Raw genomic sequence first — 18,311 nt, 5'->3', positions numbered from 1 at the left:
GTGAGAGGTGAGGTTAGGGGATCTCTAAAAGCTGGGGTGATACAGGAAGTTTTCATGAGGAGAAAGGTTGGACCAGGGCCTGGGAGGGTGGATGTCAGGTAAGAATTGAGGGCGTCGAAAGGAAGGTAGGATGCGGGCATTGCCGGGCACCGGGAGTAGCAGGAAGAGACCGCACAGCGCTCCTGGGGTGTCCCGCAAGCCTGGCCCTCCCGAATCTCGGGCACCTCCTGGAGCTGGGCTGTGACCTGGATGAAATGAGCTTGTGCCCTGACAGTCCACTTCCTCCCAGGATGAAGAGAGTGCCATCGTGATGCTGAAGCGGCACTTGCGGCAGCAGCGGGCGGTGGACGAATATGGGAGGAACATCAAGCAGCTGGCTGGCCGGGCCCAGGGCCTGCTATCCGCAGGCCACCCCGAGGGGTGCGTGTGCCTCCGGAGGTGACCTGGCCAGGTCCTGGTCACGCCCCCTGCCCCTGCCAAGCAGGATCCCTTCAGGTCCACGAGTTTGAGAAGTCTACCTTCTGGACTGCTGGTTGGCCCCAGTTCCCTCTTGCATCGTGGTTTAGTGTGACTTCAAACAGGGCTGATGGAAGGAGGCCTGGTTGGCAAAGAGATTAGGGAACAGAGTAGCAAAACTGCCTGCCTGGTGAACTGAGAGCTCCCATCTTTGGAGGAGTTAGTCTTCTGCATCTTTTAGCCTAGTCTAACTTTGCTTTTTGTGTGTGGTCCAGAAGGTAGGTCAGGATCTCGCAGTGTCTCGGCAAAATCATTATATGCCGTCTAAACTGTTGAGTGGTGTGGGTGCAGCGTCAGTGAAGCCCACTGGGTCAGGCACCTCAGGCTGCCCCCAAGCCTGGCCCTGTCCTCAGGGCACCCACAGCAGCCACTTCAGCATCTCCTAAGGACCCCCAGGGACTGAAGAGCCCCTGGTACCGCACATCCCTCCCTAAGGAGCCAAGCAGGCCTGCTCCTGGTGGAGCCAGGCTCAGATTGCCCACTCCCCTGCCAGCCTCCTTGGAAGAACAGTGGAAGAGTTCTCCATCCAGACCAGTCTCTCTGAGCTTCCCAGAGTCAGGGGCAGGGACAGGAGGCAACTCCTGGCAGAGGACACATTTCCTCATCCCCTGAAGCATCATGGTCTAAGGGATGGTTCCTTTTCTCCCAGTTCTTCCCCATGAAAAGTCACTGCCATATCTTTGAAGCTGTGCTCCCCCATGCATCCAGGCCTCAGGGCTGGGAAGGAGGAAGCGGGCTCCTTGAAGCTGGCTGCCCTGGGTTCTTGGCCGCCCCCTCTGAGGACTTTTCTTGTTTTGAATCCCAGAGAACAAATCATCAGACTTCAGGGGCAGGTGGACAAGCAGTATGCAGGGCTGAAGGATATGGCAGAGGAGCGCAGGCGGAAGCTGGAGAACATGTACCACCTGTTCCAGCTCAAGAGGGAGGTGGATGACCTGGAGCAGTGGATTGCAGAGAAGGACACGGTGGCCTCCTCCTCGGAAATGGGGCAAGACTTTGACCACGTGACTGTGAGTATCCTCGGCCCCTGCTTGCTTAGTCTCCCTCTGATGCAGCAGACCTGGGAGCTGTCTCTCCCCTTCCACGCTCACACACACACACACACCTGCCAGGTGCAATGTGCCGCAGTGATGAGGGCTCCCCCGTGTGAGCTCAGGCACCCTGGGGAAGGTGTCAGAGCCCAGCTCCAGGCGGTGGCAGGTGCCATTGGGAGTCTATGTGAACCCAGAGCCCTGATAACCGATAACCACGTTTCCATCTACCCTTGTCCAGGTGCTCCGGGACAAGTTCCGGGACTTTGCCCGGGAGACCGGGGCGATTGGGCAGGAGCGGGTGGACAACGTGAATGCCATCATTGAGCGGCTCATCGACGCGGGCCACTCCGAGGCAGCCACCATCGCCGAGTGGAAGGACGGGCTGAACGAGATGTGGGCAGACCTGCTAGAGCTCATCGACACGCGCATGCAGTTGCTGGCCGCCTCCTATGACCTGCAGCGCTACTTCTACACCGGTTCCGAGATCCTGGGCCTCATTGGCGAGAAGCACCGCGAGCTGCCCGAGGATGTGGGGCTGGACGCCAGCACCGCGGAGTCCTTCCACCGCACACACACTGCCTTTGAGCGGGAGCTCCACCTGCTGGGGGAGCAGGTGCCTCTGGTCCCCAGCTGTCCCTCCACCTTGCCCCTGACTAGCATCCCTGGGACCCTGTAGTGTCAGGTCCGCTCCTGGCTTCTAGAGAGGAAATCTCTGGAACAGGCACTCCTTAGAGAGGCAACAGCTCCAGGCAGGAAGGCAGGGAGCAGAGGCTTTCAAATGTTCTTTAGCTTTAGAACTATTTCCCTGGTGGCTCAGATGGTGAAGAGTCTGCCTGCAATGTGGGAGACCTGGGCTTGATCCCTGGGTCAGGAAGATCTCCTAGAGAAGGGAATGGTTACCCACTCTAGTATTCTTGCCTGGAGAACCCCATGGACAGAGAGCCTGTCGGGCTACAGTCCATGGGGTCGCAATGAGTCGGACATGACTGAGCGGCTAACACTTTCACTTTAAATGGAGCCTTTCCCAAAACCCAATGCACAATACCTTAAAATGCAATTTATCTGGTTGTCAGAGTGTTACAGAATCATTAGTGAGTCCACATGTAGCGCTTTTCTAGCACCAGGTACTGTTCTAAGCAATACACTCAGCCACACTCTGAGGAAGGGAGTAATGTCTTCTGCCTTTTCTAGATAAGGAAAGCAAGGCATAGAAGGGTAATTAAGTTGCCTGGAAACATGCAGCTAAGCAGGATTCAGATCCTGGCAGTCTGGCTGTAGACTTTGAACCCTTAGCCATGGGGCTGTTCAGCCTTTCCAAGTGGGAGCTAGAGGGGGGCCCAAGATCAGCCTAGACTCCCCCCTCCCATCATGGGGTGCCCCCTAAGGCACTACTATAGGCCCATAAGATTCTGCAGAGTCCAGAGTGGTGAAAAGGTTGATGGGGGGCTAGGTCACTTTGGGGGTGCTCACCGGGCTTCCAGAGGAACAGGGAGAGCTGGGCTCACTTGCAGTCTTGCACTGATGCAGTGGGATTTCAGGAAAAGCACCAAAGTATTAATAGGTGGGACCCCTGGGTCACCAAGAAGGGGACAGCCTAGGGATTTGTCATCCAGCTGGAGGTGCCTTGGGGATGCCAGAGCCCTTGAGGCAGGTACTGCCCCACCAGGGTCTCGGGAGTGAGGCTTCACTGCCCTGGGGCCCGCCTCGAACAGGGAATGGCATCATGAAGAACGATCTGGAACAGGGAGTCGAGAGACGCCTCCAGTCCCAGCTGTGCCCTCTCCAAGCATGCATGACCTCAGGCCAGTCATGAGCCTCCCTGAAGCTCAGTTTCCTTGTTTCAGAAACAGGGATAAGAACAGTACCTCTTTGATGAGATTGTTATAGACAGAGAGAGTCATAAAAGGTGCTTAGAGCAGTGCCCGGTATATAATTACTCTCATAATCACACATCAAAGGGCACAGAGCCCCTCTCACTCCCAAATCCTCATCAGAACCCAAGGGGCGCTTTGGGTCAGCAGAGGTGCCAAAGCAGGGAGCCTTCTCTCCAGCACCCAAGAAGTGGGGAGCCTCCAGCACCGTCCTCAGGAGGGAGACCCAGAGGAAGCAGACACTCTCATCCATCCTAGGCCCAAGACGTGTCGGCCTGGGAAACAACAGTCAGTTTTGCCCCATCACAGGTACAGCAGTTTCAGGATGTGGCCGCCCGCCTGCAGACAGCGTATGCTGGGGAGAAGGCAGACATCATCCAGAACAAGGAGCAGGAAGTGTCTGCCGCGTGGCAGGCGCTGCTCGACGCCTGTGCCGGGCGCCGCACCCAGCTGGTGGACACGGCAGACAAATTCCGCTTCTTCAGCATGGCCCGAGACCTCCTCTCCTGGATGGAGAGCATCGTCCGGCAGATCGAGACCCAGGAGAAGCCCCGGTGAGAGCAGCATCCCCACCCCTGGACGAGGACCGGGATGCCAGCCCGTCCTGGAGGGGTCTCCCAGACTGTGGGCACGCAGGAATCCCCAAGGGGCACCTGAGGCTGGGTCCAGGCAGAATCTTAGTGGCTTAGCTGCTACTAGGAGGACTGACCATTGCAGAGTAAAGAGAATCCTGAGAGTGCTGAGAAACACATCTGTCATTCAGATTCTATCATGGGGCACAAGTGGCCACGGTTGTCAGTAAAAATAAATAGTTTATGCATCAAAAGCTGGGCAGGTCCAGAAGTGGTCACTCTCCTCCTAGCATTGGCTTTTGGGGACCTTTTCCCTAAAACTCGGGAAAGGAGCTCATTGCCTATGAGAGATAGAGGCAGGTATGTGGGCAGTTGGCCAGGATCGGAACTCACTACACACTTTGTGCCCATCTCTGGCCCTCTGCCTCTAGGGCGCCTGTCCTGGTGGTCAAATTTTTATATTTAACGTCTTGACTGAGCTTATAATTCACATGCCACGGCCTCCAGCCGCTTGGAGCGCGCCGTTCGCTGCTTGTTTCACACGGTCACAACTGGACGACCAGCACCCCTGTATAAGTTTAGGACATTTCCATCACCTCAAAAAGAAGCCTGGTACCCCTTAGCAGTCATCACCCCACTCCTATCTCTTCGCAGCCCTTGGCACCCTCTAATCAGCTTTGTGTATCTAAATTTACCTATTGTACACTTTGCACGTGAGTGCGATCATAGAATGTGTCGTCCTCTGGGACTGGCTTCTTTCACTGTCCAGTCTTTCCAAGGTCCATCTACGTAGCATATATCAGTACTTCATTCCTCTTTATTGCCAAATGTAACATTTCTGTGTGTGTGTGTGTGTGTGTGTGTGTGGTTGCTGCACCCCTGCCCGTGTCCTGACCACTGGCCGAGGGAGGCCACTAGGGCATCAGTGTTCCTGCTGGACCGGGCAGCTGGCAGGACTTCCTGGCTGTCCAGAGAGAGAGGAGGGAGTGGGGTCAGACTCCCAGGCGGATGGGGGGCCCCCCTCTGATTGGGACTTGATGTCAAGTGGCCAGAGTCACCCCAAGTCCCCCTTTTCACCAAACTCCCAACCCTGCCCCTCAGGGACGTCTCCTCGGTGGAACTCCTCATGAAGTATCACCAGGGCATCCAGGCGGAGATAGAGACCCGCAGCAAGAACTTCAGCACCTGCCTGGAGCTCGGCGAGTCCCTCCTGCAGAGGCAGCACCAGGCCTCAGAGGAGGTGGGCCAGCGGGACGGACACGCGTCCTCTCCTGTTCTCGCCTCCACTCCTGCCAGGCCAGACAGCTTCCTGGGAGGGAGCCTGTGGGCCATGGAGGCTCATCTTTCTTTCATCCCAGGAGCACTGGGGCTCTGTGCCGCCCCAGGGATTTACAGCCTCACCAAACCCATTCAAGGAGCTGGCTGCTTCAAAGGGCTAGTGGGCTCATAACCCTCCTAAACCCTCTCGTGTGCATGCGTTGGGCTTGGCAATCCCTGCTTCCTGGGTGAGACACATTTAACCCCAGAGAGGTTAAGTAACCTGGCCAAGGCTGCTCAGCTGGCAGGGCCAAGACTTGACGCCAGGGCTGTGTGACCAAGGCCAGCCGGCTTTGCAGGGCCCTTCCGCACACCGCCTCCCACAGTGGGGGGAAGGGTTGCCAAAGCCTGAGCTGCCTTCCCTTTCTTCCCGCAGATCAGGGAGAAGCGGGAGCAGGTGGTGTCCAGGAGGGAGGAGATGCAGGAGAAGTGGGAGGCCCGCTGGGAGCGGCTCCGCATGTGTGAGTGAAGCCTGGGAGCCAGGCAATTGGGGAGGGGTGGGTGTGGATGCAGGGAGGGGTGATGACACAAGGCGGTGGAGGAGACGAGGCCCCCAACACACACAACACCACTCACCAGCAGAACTCAGGGTCGGGAGCCTCAGGGGTTGCGGGGAGGAGGTTCACGGAGAAGACCCAGCAGACACGGTGCTGGAAGCCCACCTCTGACAGCCAGCACCCACTCCCTGTCTACCCTCCTGCTGGACTGGTGTCCCCATAGAGCTGTGGCCTCTCCCGGGGTCAGGCTAAGGCTCTAGTGCATCCCAGCTGTTTGACCTGTGGTGTGTGCTGCACAGAAGGGGTTCTGTCCTCCGCGGCTGGAGACCGGAGGGGTGGGGAGAGCCCACCACTCGGGTGGGGGCTGCACAAAGACCTGGACCCTCCCATGGCTGCTTGTGCACGTCTGTGAATGAGTGAGACAGCCTGGGAAGACAGCCCGGTCCGCCCGCCCACCAGCTGCACGTCTGTCTGTGAGCGGACCTCCCCTAGGCCCGCTAGGTCCGGGGGGCGCTCACAGACCCCAGGCCTTGTTGTCTCGGCAGTGCTGGAAGTGTGTCAGTTCTTCCGGGACGCCTCCGTGGCTGAAGCATGGCTGATCGCCCAGGAGCCCTACCTGGCCAGCCGGGACTATGGACACACGGTGGACAGTGTGGAAAAGCTCATCAAGAGGCATGAGGCTTTTGAGAAATCTGCAGCCAGCTGGGAAGGCCGCTTCGCTGCCCTAGAAAAGCCCACCACGGTGAGCTGGCAAGGGGTGGCCCAGAGCAGTGGACAGCCTTGGGGGTCCCTCCAGTCAAGAGTTCTTAGGCGGTTTTGGGGGACCTGTGGGCAATGTAAAAGGCTGACCAAGTGGGGAGAGCGGGAAGGAAACAGGAGTGGGAGGAAGGATGGACTTTTGAAGGCAAGAGACAAGGGGAGCTGATTCTGGAAGGAATGAACATCAGATATGTTGGGTACAGGGAGCCTCTTTCGGGGAAGGCTGTCAGAGCAGGCTCCCCTCGTGGCTGCTCTGACTCCTTGGCCTTTCCCTTCCCTAGCTTGAGCTCAAAGAGCGCCAGACCCCAGAGAGAACCGAGGAGGAGCCTGGGTGAGTATGGGGAGGACTGGCTGGAGCACTCTGCTGAGGGGGGGCGAGGGGGAGGGGAAGGACGATGCTTCTACTCGAAACAGGCCCCTGACATTTTGACACACCATATGTGACCTCTCACACCTGGGCCACTGGTCAGAGAAATCCAGAGTGTCTGGAGCTTAAAGGTGGAAAAGAGACTTCATTTCCCCCCAGTCCTGGGTGTCCTGGAGTCCTCATGGGGAAGGATGGGAGGCGGGCCATGGCTGCTGCACCGTCGCCCCCTGTTCTGGGAACCAGCTGAACATGTGTCCCAGAGGCCGGGCTGCCTGGAACCAGCCTTTTCTGAAGCATCTGCCTTCACTTTGCAGATTGTGGAGCTGCAGACTTGGCTTTTTTGGGGAGGAGGTTGAAAGCCAGGCCTTGGAGATGGGCTCCGGCCTCCAGCCTCGTTTCTGAAGTGGGACATTGTTTTCCATAGGCTTCAAGAGGAGGAAGGCGAGACAGCAGGGGAGGCTCCCCGAGGTCCCCACCAAGCCACCACTGAGAGAACATCCCCGGTCAGTTCCCTGTCCCGTTTGTCTAGTTCCTGGGATTCACTGCTGCCAGAGACCCATCGTCCCGACTAGGCTCTGCGGGGGCAGAAGGCCAGGATGGGTACACCCCCACCCCCACCCCCAGAATCCTTCCACCACTTTTCCTTTTTTACTTAGCTTAATTTCTAGAATAATTCCCCTCCTCCCCTCAATCAAGAAGAAACTGACATGCCAGCCCACTGACATGACTCTCTTAGTTTGGTTTTATGTGGTCTAATAAATTTTGTTATATAAACACATCCCCATCTCCATCAGGGGGAACAGTTTATACAGCAGGGATGATCCCCTTTTATACACTGTCCTTTCCCCCCTGACATTGTCCCTAACTCAGTACCCCCTGCACACGCACACATCCACATACACACATACTCACAAATGGGCCGTGTGGTTTCCCTGCCCCAACCATGGCATTTAGGGGAGTGAAGTGGACACATTCACCTTCTAGTAGACTCCTTTCACTGAAACAGAGGCCCCTCCCCACTTTGCATCTTCCTGGCCTGATGCCCATGGGTCAGTGAGCTGGAGACAGAGATGATTCTGAGGCAAGAATAGACTTGAGGGAGCCCTTCAGGAGGAAAAGAGAGCCCCGGGGATTCTGCCTCAGAGGTCTCCCACTTGTAGAAGGGAGGATGGAGAGGAGGGGGGTACCCAAGGCCCAGATGTCTCCAGGGCCTTGCCTGGCAGATCCTTTAGCTGAAAGGACCCGGGAAGTCTATGCAGGAAGTCTGGGAGGCTCTGACCCCGGTTTTGGGGAAATGTCCTGGGAGCCGCTGACTGAGAAGAAAGCAAGAACCCAGCATGTGCCTTGCATGGCTTTGCCACTGCGCGTCCACCACCTGTGCAGGTACCCAGTTAAGCTTGCCTGAACTTTTAGGAGTTCTTGGTGGAAATTTCTGGTATGACATCAACCCCAGAAAAATGCATTTCCTGTGCAGAATCCCTGTCAGATCTAGATTTCGGCCCTTCCCACACTTCTGAGACACACACACACGCACACACACACACACAACACAGACACACTCTGAGCTGCCTCCAGCCCCACCAGAGGCCTCCCTTTCTGAGCTGCACCAGCCCATCATGTCCAGCAGAGGGCACTCCTGAATGCCCTCTGGAGGGTCTCTCCCAGGAGTTCCCTCTGAAGATCCCCTTGTGGCAGTGTGGGGGTCTCCGGTGAACTTCGCCCTGGCCCCTCCTTTCCCAGAGACAGCCTCACTGGAAGGAGAGAGAACTCTGGTGGGGGCTGGCACGGACTGCGGACCCTGGGGTTGTGACTTCCTGCCACCCGCGCTTCAGCTGTGCGTCCCTGTGTGTCTGCGTGCGGTGGTGTCCCAGGTCTGCGGGTTCCTTTGTGACCGCCTGAGCGATCCATCCATTGTCTGTGTCGTGTACGTCTGTGCAAATGTAATTACATGTGCATCAGAGCCACCTCCATCCAACACCTGAATGCCGCTGGATTTGGGGGGAATAAAACCTGCTTGGACCTGAGTGTCTCTCTGGAAGGAGGAGTGAGCCCACTTGAGACCCTTCCCAGAGAGCCAGCCGCCCTGCCAGGTGGGGCAAGTGGCCTGTGCGCGGTACCAGAAGGAGACCAGATGGCAAGTCAATGAACACCAGGCCCAAGGCCTCATGCAAACAGATTTCCTGCCGCCCCTCCTTTCTGAGCCCTTTGTTGAGTTTTCATGAGGATCCACAGAACTCCAAGGGACAGAGTGGGATACCCCTTTGTTCTTTGATATGAGAAGAGTGGAGAAAGAGTCCCATGCAGGTTAGAAAACCTTTCCAGAAGCTTCAGGCCTCTCCCAGGAAGGCTGGCAGCAGGAAGGTCTGCTGAGCCTTCTCTTGGGCTAGGCTGGGTGCTCGTGCTGTCCTGTGTCTGCAGTCTGGTGTCGGTGCCCCGTGGGACAGATCCCTGCTGTGTGTGGTCTGGTGTCGGTGCCCCGTGGGACAGATCCCTGCTGTGTGTGGTCTGGTGTCTGTGCCCCGTGGGATAGATGTGTGCACTGTGGCTCCCCGTGAAACCCATCACTAGTGCATGCCAGCTTCCTGCTTGGGGGAGCAGACCAGGCGCCTGAACCCCTGTCCGGACTGCTGCACAGCCCACAGTGACCACCCTGCCAGCCCTACCTGCTCCTCCTTTCCCGGGTGTGTGCACACACACATACGCACAGGCAGGGGCTGGAGCGCTATTCCACGCATTCGGTTTTTTCCTCAAGCATATCATTATCATACAATCCATCGCCTCCATCACCTCCTAGCTTTCCATGTTAGAGCATGTTCCGATTTAAAAAAAAAAATCCATTCTACAGGTAAGTATGCAGGAGTGCGTGAGATTAAGAAGAAACAAGTTTTCACAAATGGCAAAATTCCTGGAGTGAAATTTTGGAAGTCTATATGTTGGGTTCCAGTCCTTCATGTAGAAATGTCATGAGAGATTTTAGACAAACGTCCTAATCCTCCGGGGTCTCCTTGCCCTTTATAGATCTCTCTCTGCAGGATTACAGAAAGTCCAGAACGTTCCTGAATGTGAACCATGTACCTAAATAAAGGGAGGGTTGGGAGAGAAGGGTTTCTCCATTTTCGTGGTGTTCTCAGCTCTGAGGAACCTGGTTCAGTGGTCAGGTGCCAGCTGGCGTGAGGCTGGAGATGGGAAGAGATGGCAAAGGGCTAGGGTGATTTCCTTGGTTGCCTAGGGAAGAGAGGAAGGCAGGGTTGAACCTCTGCTTCTGCCAAGGCCAGGAGGTGGACTGAAGGGCTACCCTGAAGGTGGCCCTGGGGTAGCAGAGGGGGGCCTGGCAGCAGGCTGAGCCTCCCCCCTCCACACCCTCCACGTTATGTGTCTCCCCTTTACCCTGGGTGCGGCTCTGGGGAGGGCTTGGAGGTCCCACTAAGCACCCTCATCTGCTCGGCTCTGGCTGCCTTGGAATCCTCAGTGTAACATTTGTGGTGAGATGCAGAGGTTGATTTATGGAGAAGAAATGGTATTGCAGAGGATCCGAGCCAACCCAGGCTTGGGGGCCCCCAGCCCCAGGGGCCTCTTCTGTGCCCTGTGCCTGCTCTAGGAACTCTCCCAGTGGAGCTGCTGTAACGATGAGTGAGAACCCTGAAAAGGGTTGGTGCTTCTAGTGGGCTGCCACAGCAAGAAAGAATCTGCCTTCGGGGTTCACTGTTTTGGGGCAAATGTGCCCTGTCTTACTCTGAGCCCCAAGGATGGATTCCTCTGTGGTGCAGGGACTCTGGGGCCAGGCATCTCAAAAAGCAACTGCCTGGATGCGTTTCATTGTCAGGCCTTCATCAGGTTGTCAGGGAAAACTCTCTTAGCCAAGCACAGCTCACAGACATCACTCTTCCCCATGACCTTCCAAGTCTGCCTGCAGCTGGCTTCCCTGAGGGAAGACTTGCCAATCATCTGGGATGAATAGGAGGGTCCAGACCCCCAGGTCCCTTGTCTGTCCCTTCCAGAGCCTTGGAGGTTGATGTGGCTTCAGGCAAGTTACCAGCACTTTCGAACATGAGGGATGGTGTCCCGGGACTGAGTGGGCACTGGATTGCAGCTGCTCACCTTTCAGCCAGTGCCTGGTGGCTCCAGCTGCTGTCCACACCTTAGCAATACCCACCCACCGCACCCCCCACCCCCAATCCCCAGCTCCAGCCTCCGCAGCAGGCAGCCTAGAGCTTTAATCAGCTGCCAGAGGCCAGACTCTGACGTCTTTGGAGGGAAGGGATGTGGGTGTGGATGCAGCAGCTGTGCTGCTTCTTGCCTGAGCAAGCTCTCTCCATCCTTTCTACCGGATTGTTTCTCCCCTCCCACTCCGAGGCCGAGCTGAGCTGCTGGTTCAGGCATTTTTGCAGCGAAGGTAAATGGTGTGTTTGTCCATAATGAGCAGACCCAGTCGGGAAAGAACATCAGTTTTCCCACGAACCTGGGTGTGTCTGTCTCCCCAGAATGCCTGAATCAGCGCGGCAGGGCTGTGTCTGCCTACAGCCTGGCACCACGCCCTGGCACTCTGGGGAAACTGGCTCTAGGCTCTTTCTGGACATCTGTCCGAGGCTGGGTGTGCCCCACTCTCTATGCTGAGGTTGGGCGTGATCTTCCCAACCCTGCTGCTCAAAGGCAACCAACCCCTAGGTTTGTCTGCCAGTCCATGTTTCAGAGCATCCCAGATCTCGATAGACCCAGCATGGGACTCAGTTAACACTGAAGGCATCTCAGAAATGGGGTTGGAAGTTGCCAACTGGACCGCTGGGTGTCAGATCCAGATGGGGGAGTCAGTGTCTTCCTTTTGGTTTGAATGCCTGGCTCAGAGACATCAAGCAGCTTCCAGTTCCTCGTGGCAGGGACCTGAAGAGCCCACACTGGTGATAGAAATGGTGAAGACAGCCCCTGAGGAAGCCTCATTCTTTCCCCTAGGATGGTCATGGGGGAGACCTTCCCTGTCCAAGGGGACCCTGCACACTGCCCTCCCACCCCCTCACTTCACCTGGTGGCCTTCTGCTCTGCATCCCTCCCTTGTCTTCCCTGGTTTCCAGTGACTGGACTCTCACCACAGTCCTTCATCTCTTAGTTCAGTTCAGTTGCTCAGTCGTGTCCGACTCTTTGCGACCCCATGGACTGCAGCATGCCAGGCCTCCCTGTCCATCACCAACTCCCAGAGTTCACTCAGACTCCTGTCCATGGAGTCGGTGATGCCATCCAACCATCTCATTCATCTCTTAAACATCCTCCAGAAGAATTCTAACAGTCGGCCCCCAGGGCACAGGGCTGAGCCACTCTGCTGCCCTTCCCACTCTTCATGAGAGCTTCTCCCCTCGGCCCCCAACCTGGAGGACTCCCCACCTGGCCGGCCTCAGCTCTTCCCGCGTGTTTCCCTCGTTTAGAAACAACTCTGTTCTCTCTTCCGGCATTTGTCTCTGCTCACCCTCTGTTCCCATCTCTCTGGCTGCCCTCAACTCTTCTCTTGCAAACAAGTGTCTTTTGAACAGCCTTCCCAGCCTGTCTGCTGAGAGCCTTCTCACCCAGACAATGAAAGCCCAGACCACAGACATTTAGGGAAGGAAGAAGTTCTCCGCTGCACAAGTGGCCAACTTCCCCTCCCTGTCGTCTCGCGGGGCTATTTGGTTGCCTGAGGTATTCAAGCCTAGGTCTTGTGTGGCCCCCAGCCCCTCTTCTGGTCCTTTTCGGCATGGCTGTGACACAGTTCCGCTGCCTCAGCTCGTCAGCCACGCATCTTCTGTAAGCCAGACTCCCCTTTAGACCATGAACCCCGTTGGATAGCCCCTTTTTCCCAAGCAGTAGTGCCTCCCGGTCTCTTGCAGCAGGACTTAGTGGGAAGAGCTCAGGGTTTGGGACCAGACCACTGCATCCTCAGCTTTCACTCAGTAGTCGTGTGACTCTGGGCCCGTTACTCATTCTCCCTGGCCCTCAGTTTCCCTCGTCTATGAAACAGGCGTACTGACGCCCACCTCTCAGAAAGGGTGAGGACAGCAAAAGAGAATATAGGTAGAATGCCCAGCAGGCGACTGTCTTCATTTTCCCTTCACTCTTTTCTCCATCTCTCACCACAGTCCTTCATCTCCTAAACGTCCCCCATAAGAATTTTAACAATCGTTGCCAAAACCCTCCCAAACCAGCCTTCCTGCAGCGCCCCTCCCCGGAGACCCCCTACACACACTCAAGGCGCAGTTCTTGCTGTGAGGTAGGTGGGCAAGACCTCTCACAACTAAGGTCCAATAGTATTTGTTTGGGATGCATCCCCATACCCCGTTTCTCATTTACCAGCATTTCCTTCAGAGAGAAGTTCACATGCGTTTCCTTGCTTGTTCATATATCTGGTATCACCGAGCATCTTCTAGAACGTCTCAGAGACCCTGTGGCCACACCCCAGGTGGTTTTTCTCCCTGGCTGGAGAGTTGGTTGTCTGTGTGCGGGCCCCTTATGCCACCTGCTGGCTAGGTCTGGAACTACACCTTCAGCCCCTTTATTCCGCGTAAGAAATGGACCCATCCTGTCCCCCTCCTTTTCACCTTCTTGAAAGTCCTCTGGGGAGGAGACATCTGCCTGCTTTCCCCTGCCCAAGTCAGCTTCCTAGCAAGGCAGGACCCTACAAAGTCAAGCGTACAAGACTCTGCAAAGACTCTGAGGTGGCCACGCCCTGCCCGTCAGGAGCTCAGGCCTCTCCTTGTCTGATTACAGTTCTGTGAGGTCCTAAAAGGCTCTCCTGTCTGTGCCCTTTCCTCCCCTGATGGTCCCACAGCAGCCAATACTGCCTGTCCCCTACCCTACTCCAGCAGCCAGCACACACACCTAGCTCAGATGAGCCCTACCCACCCACCTCAGATGCACCCCACACACCCATCCACCAGTCCCCTGGGCCCCCAAACCAGGGAACAGAGGCTCCAGGCTTATTCCAGGCGCCATCTCAGGCCCTTCTCTCTCCTGCTCTTACTCCCACTCATGGTCTAAACTCCCCATCCATTCTGACCCGACACCCAGAGTTTCTCCCAAGTGGCTGGATCCTCCTTTTTTCAGAGTGTCCCCAGCTCCTCTGGGCAAGGGCTCTAGGCTGGGCTACCCCTCAGGTGGAATCTATGCATCCTCCTGCTGACCGAAGGGCTGGAGCAGCACGCCTGCCTTCTGCCACGTATCACGGAGGATAGAAGGGAGTCAGATTGTCTCAGCTATCCAGGGCCTTGGAATAGAGCCTGCCTGTCCCTACAGCACACAAGTAGCCGACCCCCTCCTGGTGTCTGCTGTCCTCTGCCTGCAGAATCCGTATCAGAGTGCAATATGGTTCCTGGGACAGCAGAAGTGCCTGCCCTGCTCTCTTAGAAGCCGGCACAGAACATATTCACCCCTGGAGACTATAAAAGGAGGACCCTTTTGCCCAAGCTATGCCCCTGTCTTTCTCCTGTGTCCCTTCCCCCAGCCCAGGAGGGAGAGAAGCCCCGGGTCTGAAAGGAGCAGCTGCCACCAGACCCCTCCGCCTCCACCCTCATTCTTGGCTCTTTCCTCCTCAGGCCTTAGCCTTCAGGGTAGAGAGGCGAGGATGTGTTTTAAATTGTCTCCATGTGAACAGTCAAGGAAACAGAAGAAATCTTTGCGTACATCGGAAAACCCCTATTTTCCAAAGCCCACCCACGACCTGGCTGCTTAACTTTTGATCACACTGGCCATGGGCTCTGACTGTCCCTGCCAGGGAATGTGGATCAGGCACCCATCAGGAGGAAATACACGAAAGGTGAAATTAAGTCGGGAGGCAGTCCTGGAAAAATGTGTGTTTTCAGAGGAGACTTCCCAAAAGGAAAGGAGCGTGGAAATGAAAGTATAGGAAGAGAATGTGGACACAGAAGCCTGTAGTAAAACCAGTCCCAGGAGGGCAGAGGCTGAGTGAGGGGGTGAACAAGGCCGAGAGGTTCTGCTGGGTTTCCCTCCCAACATCTGCCAGGGCATCTTCCATGACCCACCAGGGAGTCCGGAGACCCTGGCCCATTGCCAGGAGGAGCAGAAGGGCCAGCTGGGGAGAGAGGATGAAGGGCTTCACTACCTCCCCAACCTCTATGCCTGAGTCAGAGGGTTGGCCTGACTGGGTGCACAGAACCCAGGCTCCCAGACTCAACCTGCCACTCCTGCCCTTCCTCCCTGCTGGAGGATGGTCCAGGCAAGGCCTTAGGGCCTCCAGATCCTTGTGGTCAATTCTGACTCATTGCCAACACTCAAACATATAAATCCTGCAAGATGCATAAAGATGGGTGTGGCCCAGCCACAACTCTCCAGAGGCTCTAAGACAAGGAAAAGATAAGAACCCTAAGGACGTGATAAAAAGTCAGGCCTGCCCAATTCTTCAGTGCATACTCTTAACTGGAAATGAAAGCTGTATGACCCTGGGTAAGTCACTTAACCTCTGAGCTCAGACTGTCTCATAGATTGAAGGTTTTAGACTAGAGTAGTGATTTTCAACCTTTTCCAGCCATATTATTCCTGTCTTTAAATGGGATCTTAGGGAACCCCAGATTAGTTTGTTGACTAGTCCTAATTTAGAAAAAGTTTAGTCGCTCAGTCGTGTCCGGCTCTTTGCAACCCCATGGACTGCAGCCTACCAGGCTCCTCTGTCCACGGGATTTTCCAGGCAAGAGTACTGGAGTGGGTTGCCATTTCCCTCTCCAGAGAATCTTCCCGACCCAGGGATCGAACCCGGGTCTCCCACATTGTAGGCAGACGCTTTACCGTCTGAGCCACAAGGGAAGTCGTTTAGTCCTAATCTAGGGGATGCAAACATGACCAGCTTTACCTTTCTTCCAACCACTGCCGTCAAACATCTCCACTGAACCTCTGCTTCCCATTCCTTAGTGCCAGCTCTGGCAGACATTGATCGTTTTTAACTGTTAAAAAGTCCAATCAGTCTCTTTCAGTTTGAAGCTTTGATCTGATGTCCAGAATGGTACCCAACTCCTCTCATTCTCCATTTTTCTATTTTGGATTTGATCCAAGGTCTGAAGGACCCACAGTGGGAAACATAGTGTCTGCTCTTTCCTGGCTCCTCCCCAGCACTCTCCTGGGCCTCCATCTTCAGCTGGGACAGAGTAGAAAAGAGGGCAGTGTCTCCTTACTGCCTGAGGTGGTTCTAGTCCTCCTGGGCTTTCAATGGCCTTGGTCCCCACCTGCTTGGGGACTACAAGACCCTTCCCACCTGGTGCTGTAAGGTCCTCAGCAATCAGACCTTTGAGGCAGAGTTCTGGACAGATGTCTCCAGCTAGGCTGCCTTCCTGGGTGCTTATTTGGCACATAGGAGACCCACCCATTCCTGTCCCAGCTGGCATTCTTGCACTGCACTCGAAAACAGACTGCCCCTTGTTCTCTCAGTCTGTCCTCTTCTCTCTCCTGCTGCAGTGGCACAAAAGTGGGTCAGCAAGGCTCTGCATAAGGAGGTACCCAGCCAGGGGACAAGAGTCTGCTTCCCCTTCTCACAGGCACCTGAATACAGCCCATGGTTCCACTAGAGGCCCCTCACTTGGCTTGGGTGGGAGCTGGGAGGATCCTGTCTTCCATTCAGTTCAGTTCAGTTCAGTTCAGTTCCTCAGTCGTGTCTGACTCTTTGCAACACCATGGACTGCAGTACACCAGGCCTCCCTGTCCATCTCCAACTCCCAGAGTTCATTCAAACTCATGTCCATAGAGTCAGTGATGCCATCCAATCATCTCATCCTCTGTTGTCCCTTCTCCTCCTGCCTTCAATCTTTCCCAGCATCAGGGTCTTTTCAAATGAGTCAGTTCTTCCCATCAGGTGGCCAAAGTATTGGAGTTTCCACTTCAGCATTAGTCCTTCCAATGAATATTCAGGACTGATTTCTTTTAGGATGGACTGATTGAATCTCCTTGCTGTCCAAGGGACTCTCAAGAGTCTTCTCCAACACCATAGTTCTAGAGCATCAATTCTTCAGCGCTAAGCTTTCTTTATAGTCCAACTCTCACATCCATACATGACTACTGGAAAAACCATAGCTTTGACTAGACAGACATTTGTTGGCAAAGTAATGTCTCTGCTTTTTAATATGCTATCTAGGTTGGTCATAGCTTTTCTTCCAAGGAACAAGCGTCTTTTAATTTCATAGCTGCAGTCACCATCTGCAGTGATTTTGGAGCCCCCCCAAAATAAAGTCTGTCACTGTTTCCCCATCTATTTGCCATGAAGTGATTGGACCAGATGCCGTAATCTTAGTTTTATGCCTTCCATGGGGAGGTGCAAGGAGGCAAAAGCCACAGCCTTTCCCTGGGGCATTGACTCCTTAGGTGGTGATTCTTCATCAGCACACTTGAGCGCATGAAAAGCTTGTTAAGAAATACCAATGCGCAGACCCCACTCCAAGCTAGTTAATTCAGCATCCTGAGGATGGGTCCTGCGCATATTTTGTTAAAGCTCTAGAGGTGATTGTAAAAGGCAGCCAGGGTTAGGAACCACTGCCCTCCTCCGGCAAAGCCCTGCCAAATGAAGGGGGCAGGACCAGTTATTCCCCCCATGAGTTGGGAGGGTCTGGGTTTCCCTGGTGGCTCAGTGTAAAAGAACCCACCTGCCAATGCAGGAGACATGGGTTCAAATCCTGGGTCGGGAAGATCCCCTGGAGATGGAAATGGCAACCCACTCCAGTATTCTTGCCTGGGAAACCCCATGGACAGAGGAGCTTGGTGGGCTGCAGTCCACGGGGTCGCAAGAGTCAGACACGACTTAGTGACAAAACACTAACCTGTAGACTTAGGGCCTGGTGCCCAGACACAAGTTGAAGGTAACAAACAAGTTCTCATCAACTTCCCTGGTGGCTCAGATGGTAAAGAATCTGCCTGCAATGTGAGAGACCCGGGTTCTACCCATGGGTTGGGAAGATCTCCTGGAGAAGGAAATGGCAATTCCTTCAATATTCTTGCCTGGATTCTCCAGTATTCTTGCCTGAGAGAATTCCATGGACAGAGGAGCCTGGCAGGTTACGGTCGCAAAGAGTCAGACACGATTGAGCGACTAATACTTGAGAGTCGTACAACATCCTAGTACAAATGTTTTTTTCTTCTATCTTAGCAGCAGAGCCCTTTCGTCATTTGAAATCTGACTTTGAAATCTTGTCAGAGCTCAGGTCTAACTCAGTCAGAGTTGGAGCCTCTGACAGGAAGCCAGGGTGGGCACCTGCAGTTGGGCAACAAGCAGGGTCAGAAATCCCCTGGCCCAGCCCCTTCAGCTCACTCTAAGGACCTTCTGCTCCTATTGAGGTTGGAGAAAGAGGGAGTTTGGGGAAGCAGGCCAGGTGGACACCCACAGCAGGTTGGGGAAGGGCCAGGGTGGGTCAGGGAGGGCAAAG

The 18,311-nt window shown here is 55.2% G+C and overlaps 1 protein-coding gene across 1 annotated transcript in view; it reads left to right on the top strand.

The window, feature by feature from the left end:
• Positions 1-18,311, top strand: part of SPTB (spectrin beta, erythrocytic) — a 130,893-nt gene that overhangs the window by 105,256 nt on the left and 7,326 nt on the right. The window contains exons 24-32 of the mRNA XM_070797705.1: positions 290-420; positions 1,322-1,526; positions 1,789-2,163; positions 3,731-3,975; positions 5,095-5,233; positions 5,687-5,771; positions 6,353-6,549; positions 6,848-6,897; positions 7,358-7,436. Of these exons, the coding sequence (XP_070653806.1) occupies positions 290-420; positions 1,322-1,526; positions 1,789-2,163; positions 3,731-3,975; positions 5,095-5,233; positions 5,687-5,771; positions 6,353-6,549; positions 6,848-6,897; positions 7,358-7,436 (1,506 nt within the window). The remainder of the gene's footprint in view (positions 1-289; positions 421-1,321; positions 1,527-1,788; positions 2,164-3,730; positions 3,976-5,094; positions 5,234-5,686; positions 5,772-6,352; positions 6,550-6,847; positions 6,898-7,357; positions 7,437-18,311) is intronic.

The sequence above is a fragment of the Bos indicus genome, chromosome 10, assembly GCF_029378745.1.
Source record: "Bos indicus isolate NIAB-ARS_2022 breed Sahiwal x Tharparkar chromosome 10, NIAB-ARS_B.indTharparkar_mat_pri_1.0, whole genome shotgun sequence".
In the NCBI taxonomy this organism is placed as follows: Eukaryota; Metazoa; Chordata; class Mammalia; order Artiodactyla; family Bovidae; genus Bos; species Bos indicus.
Note: the sequence above shows the minus strand (reverse complement) of the source record. Positions and strands in the feature narration are given on the sequence as shown.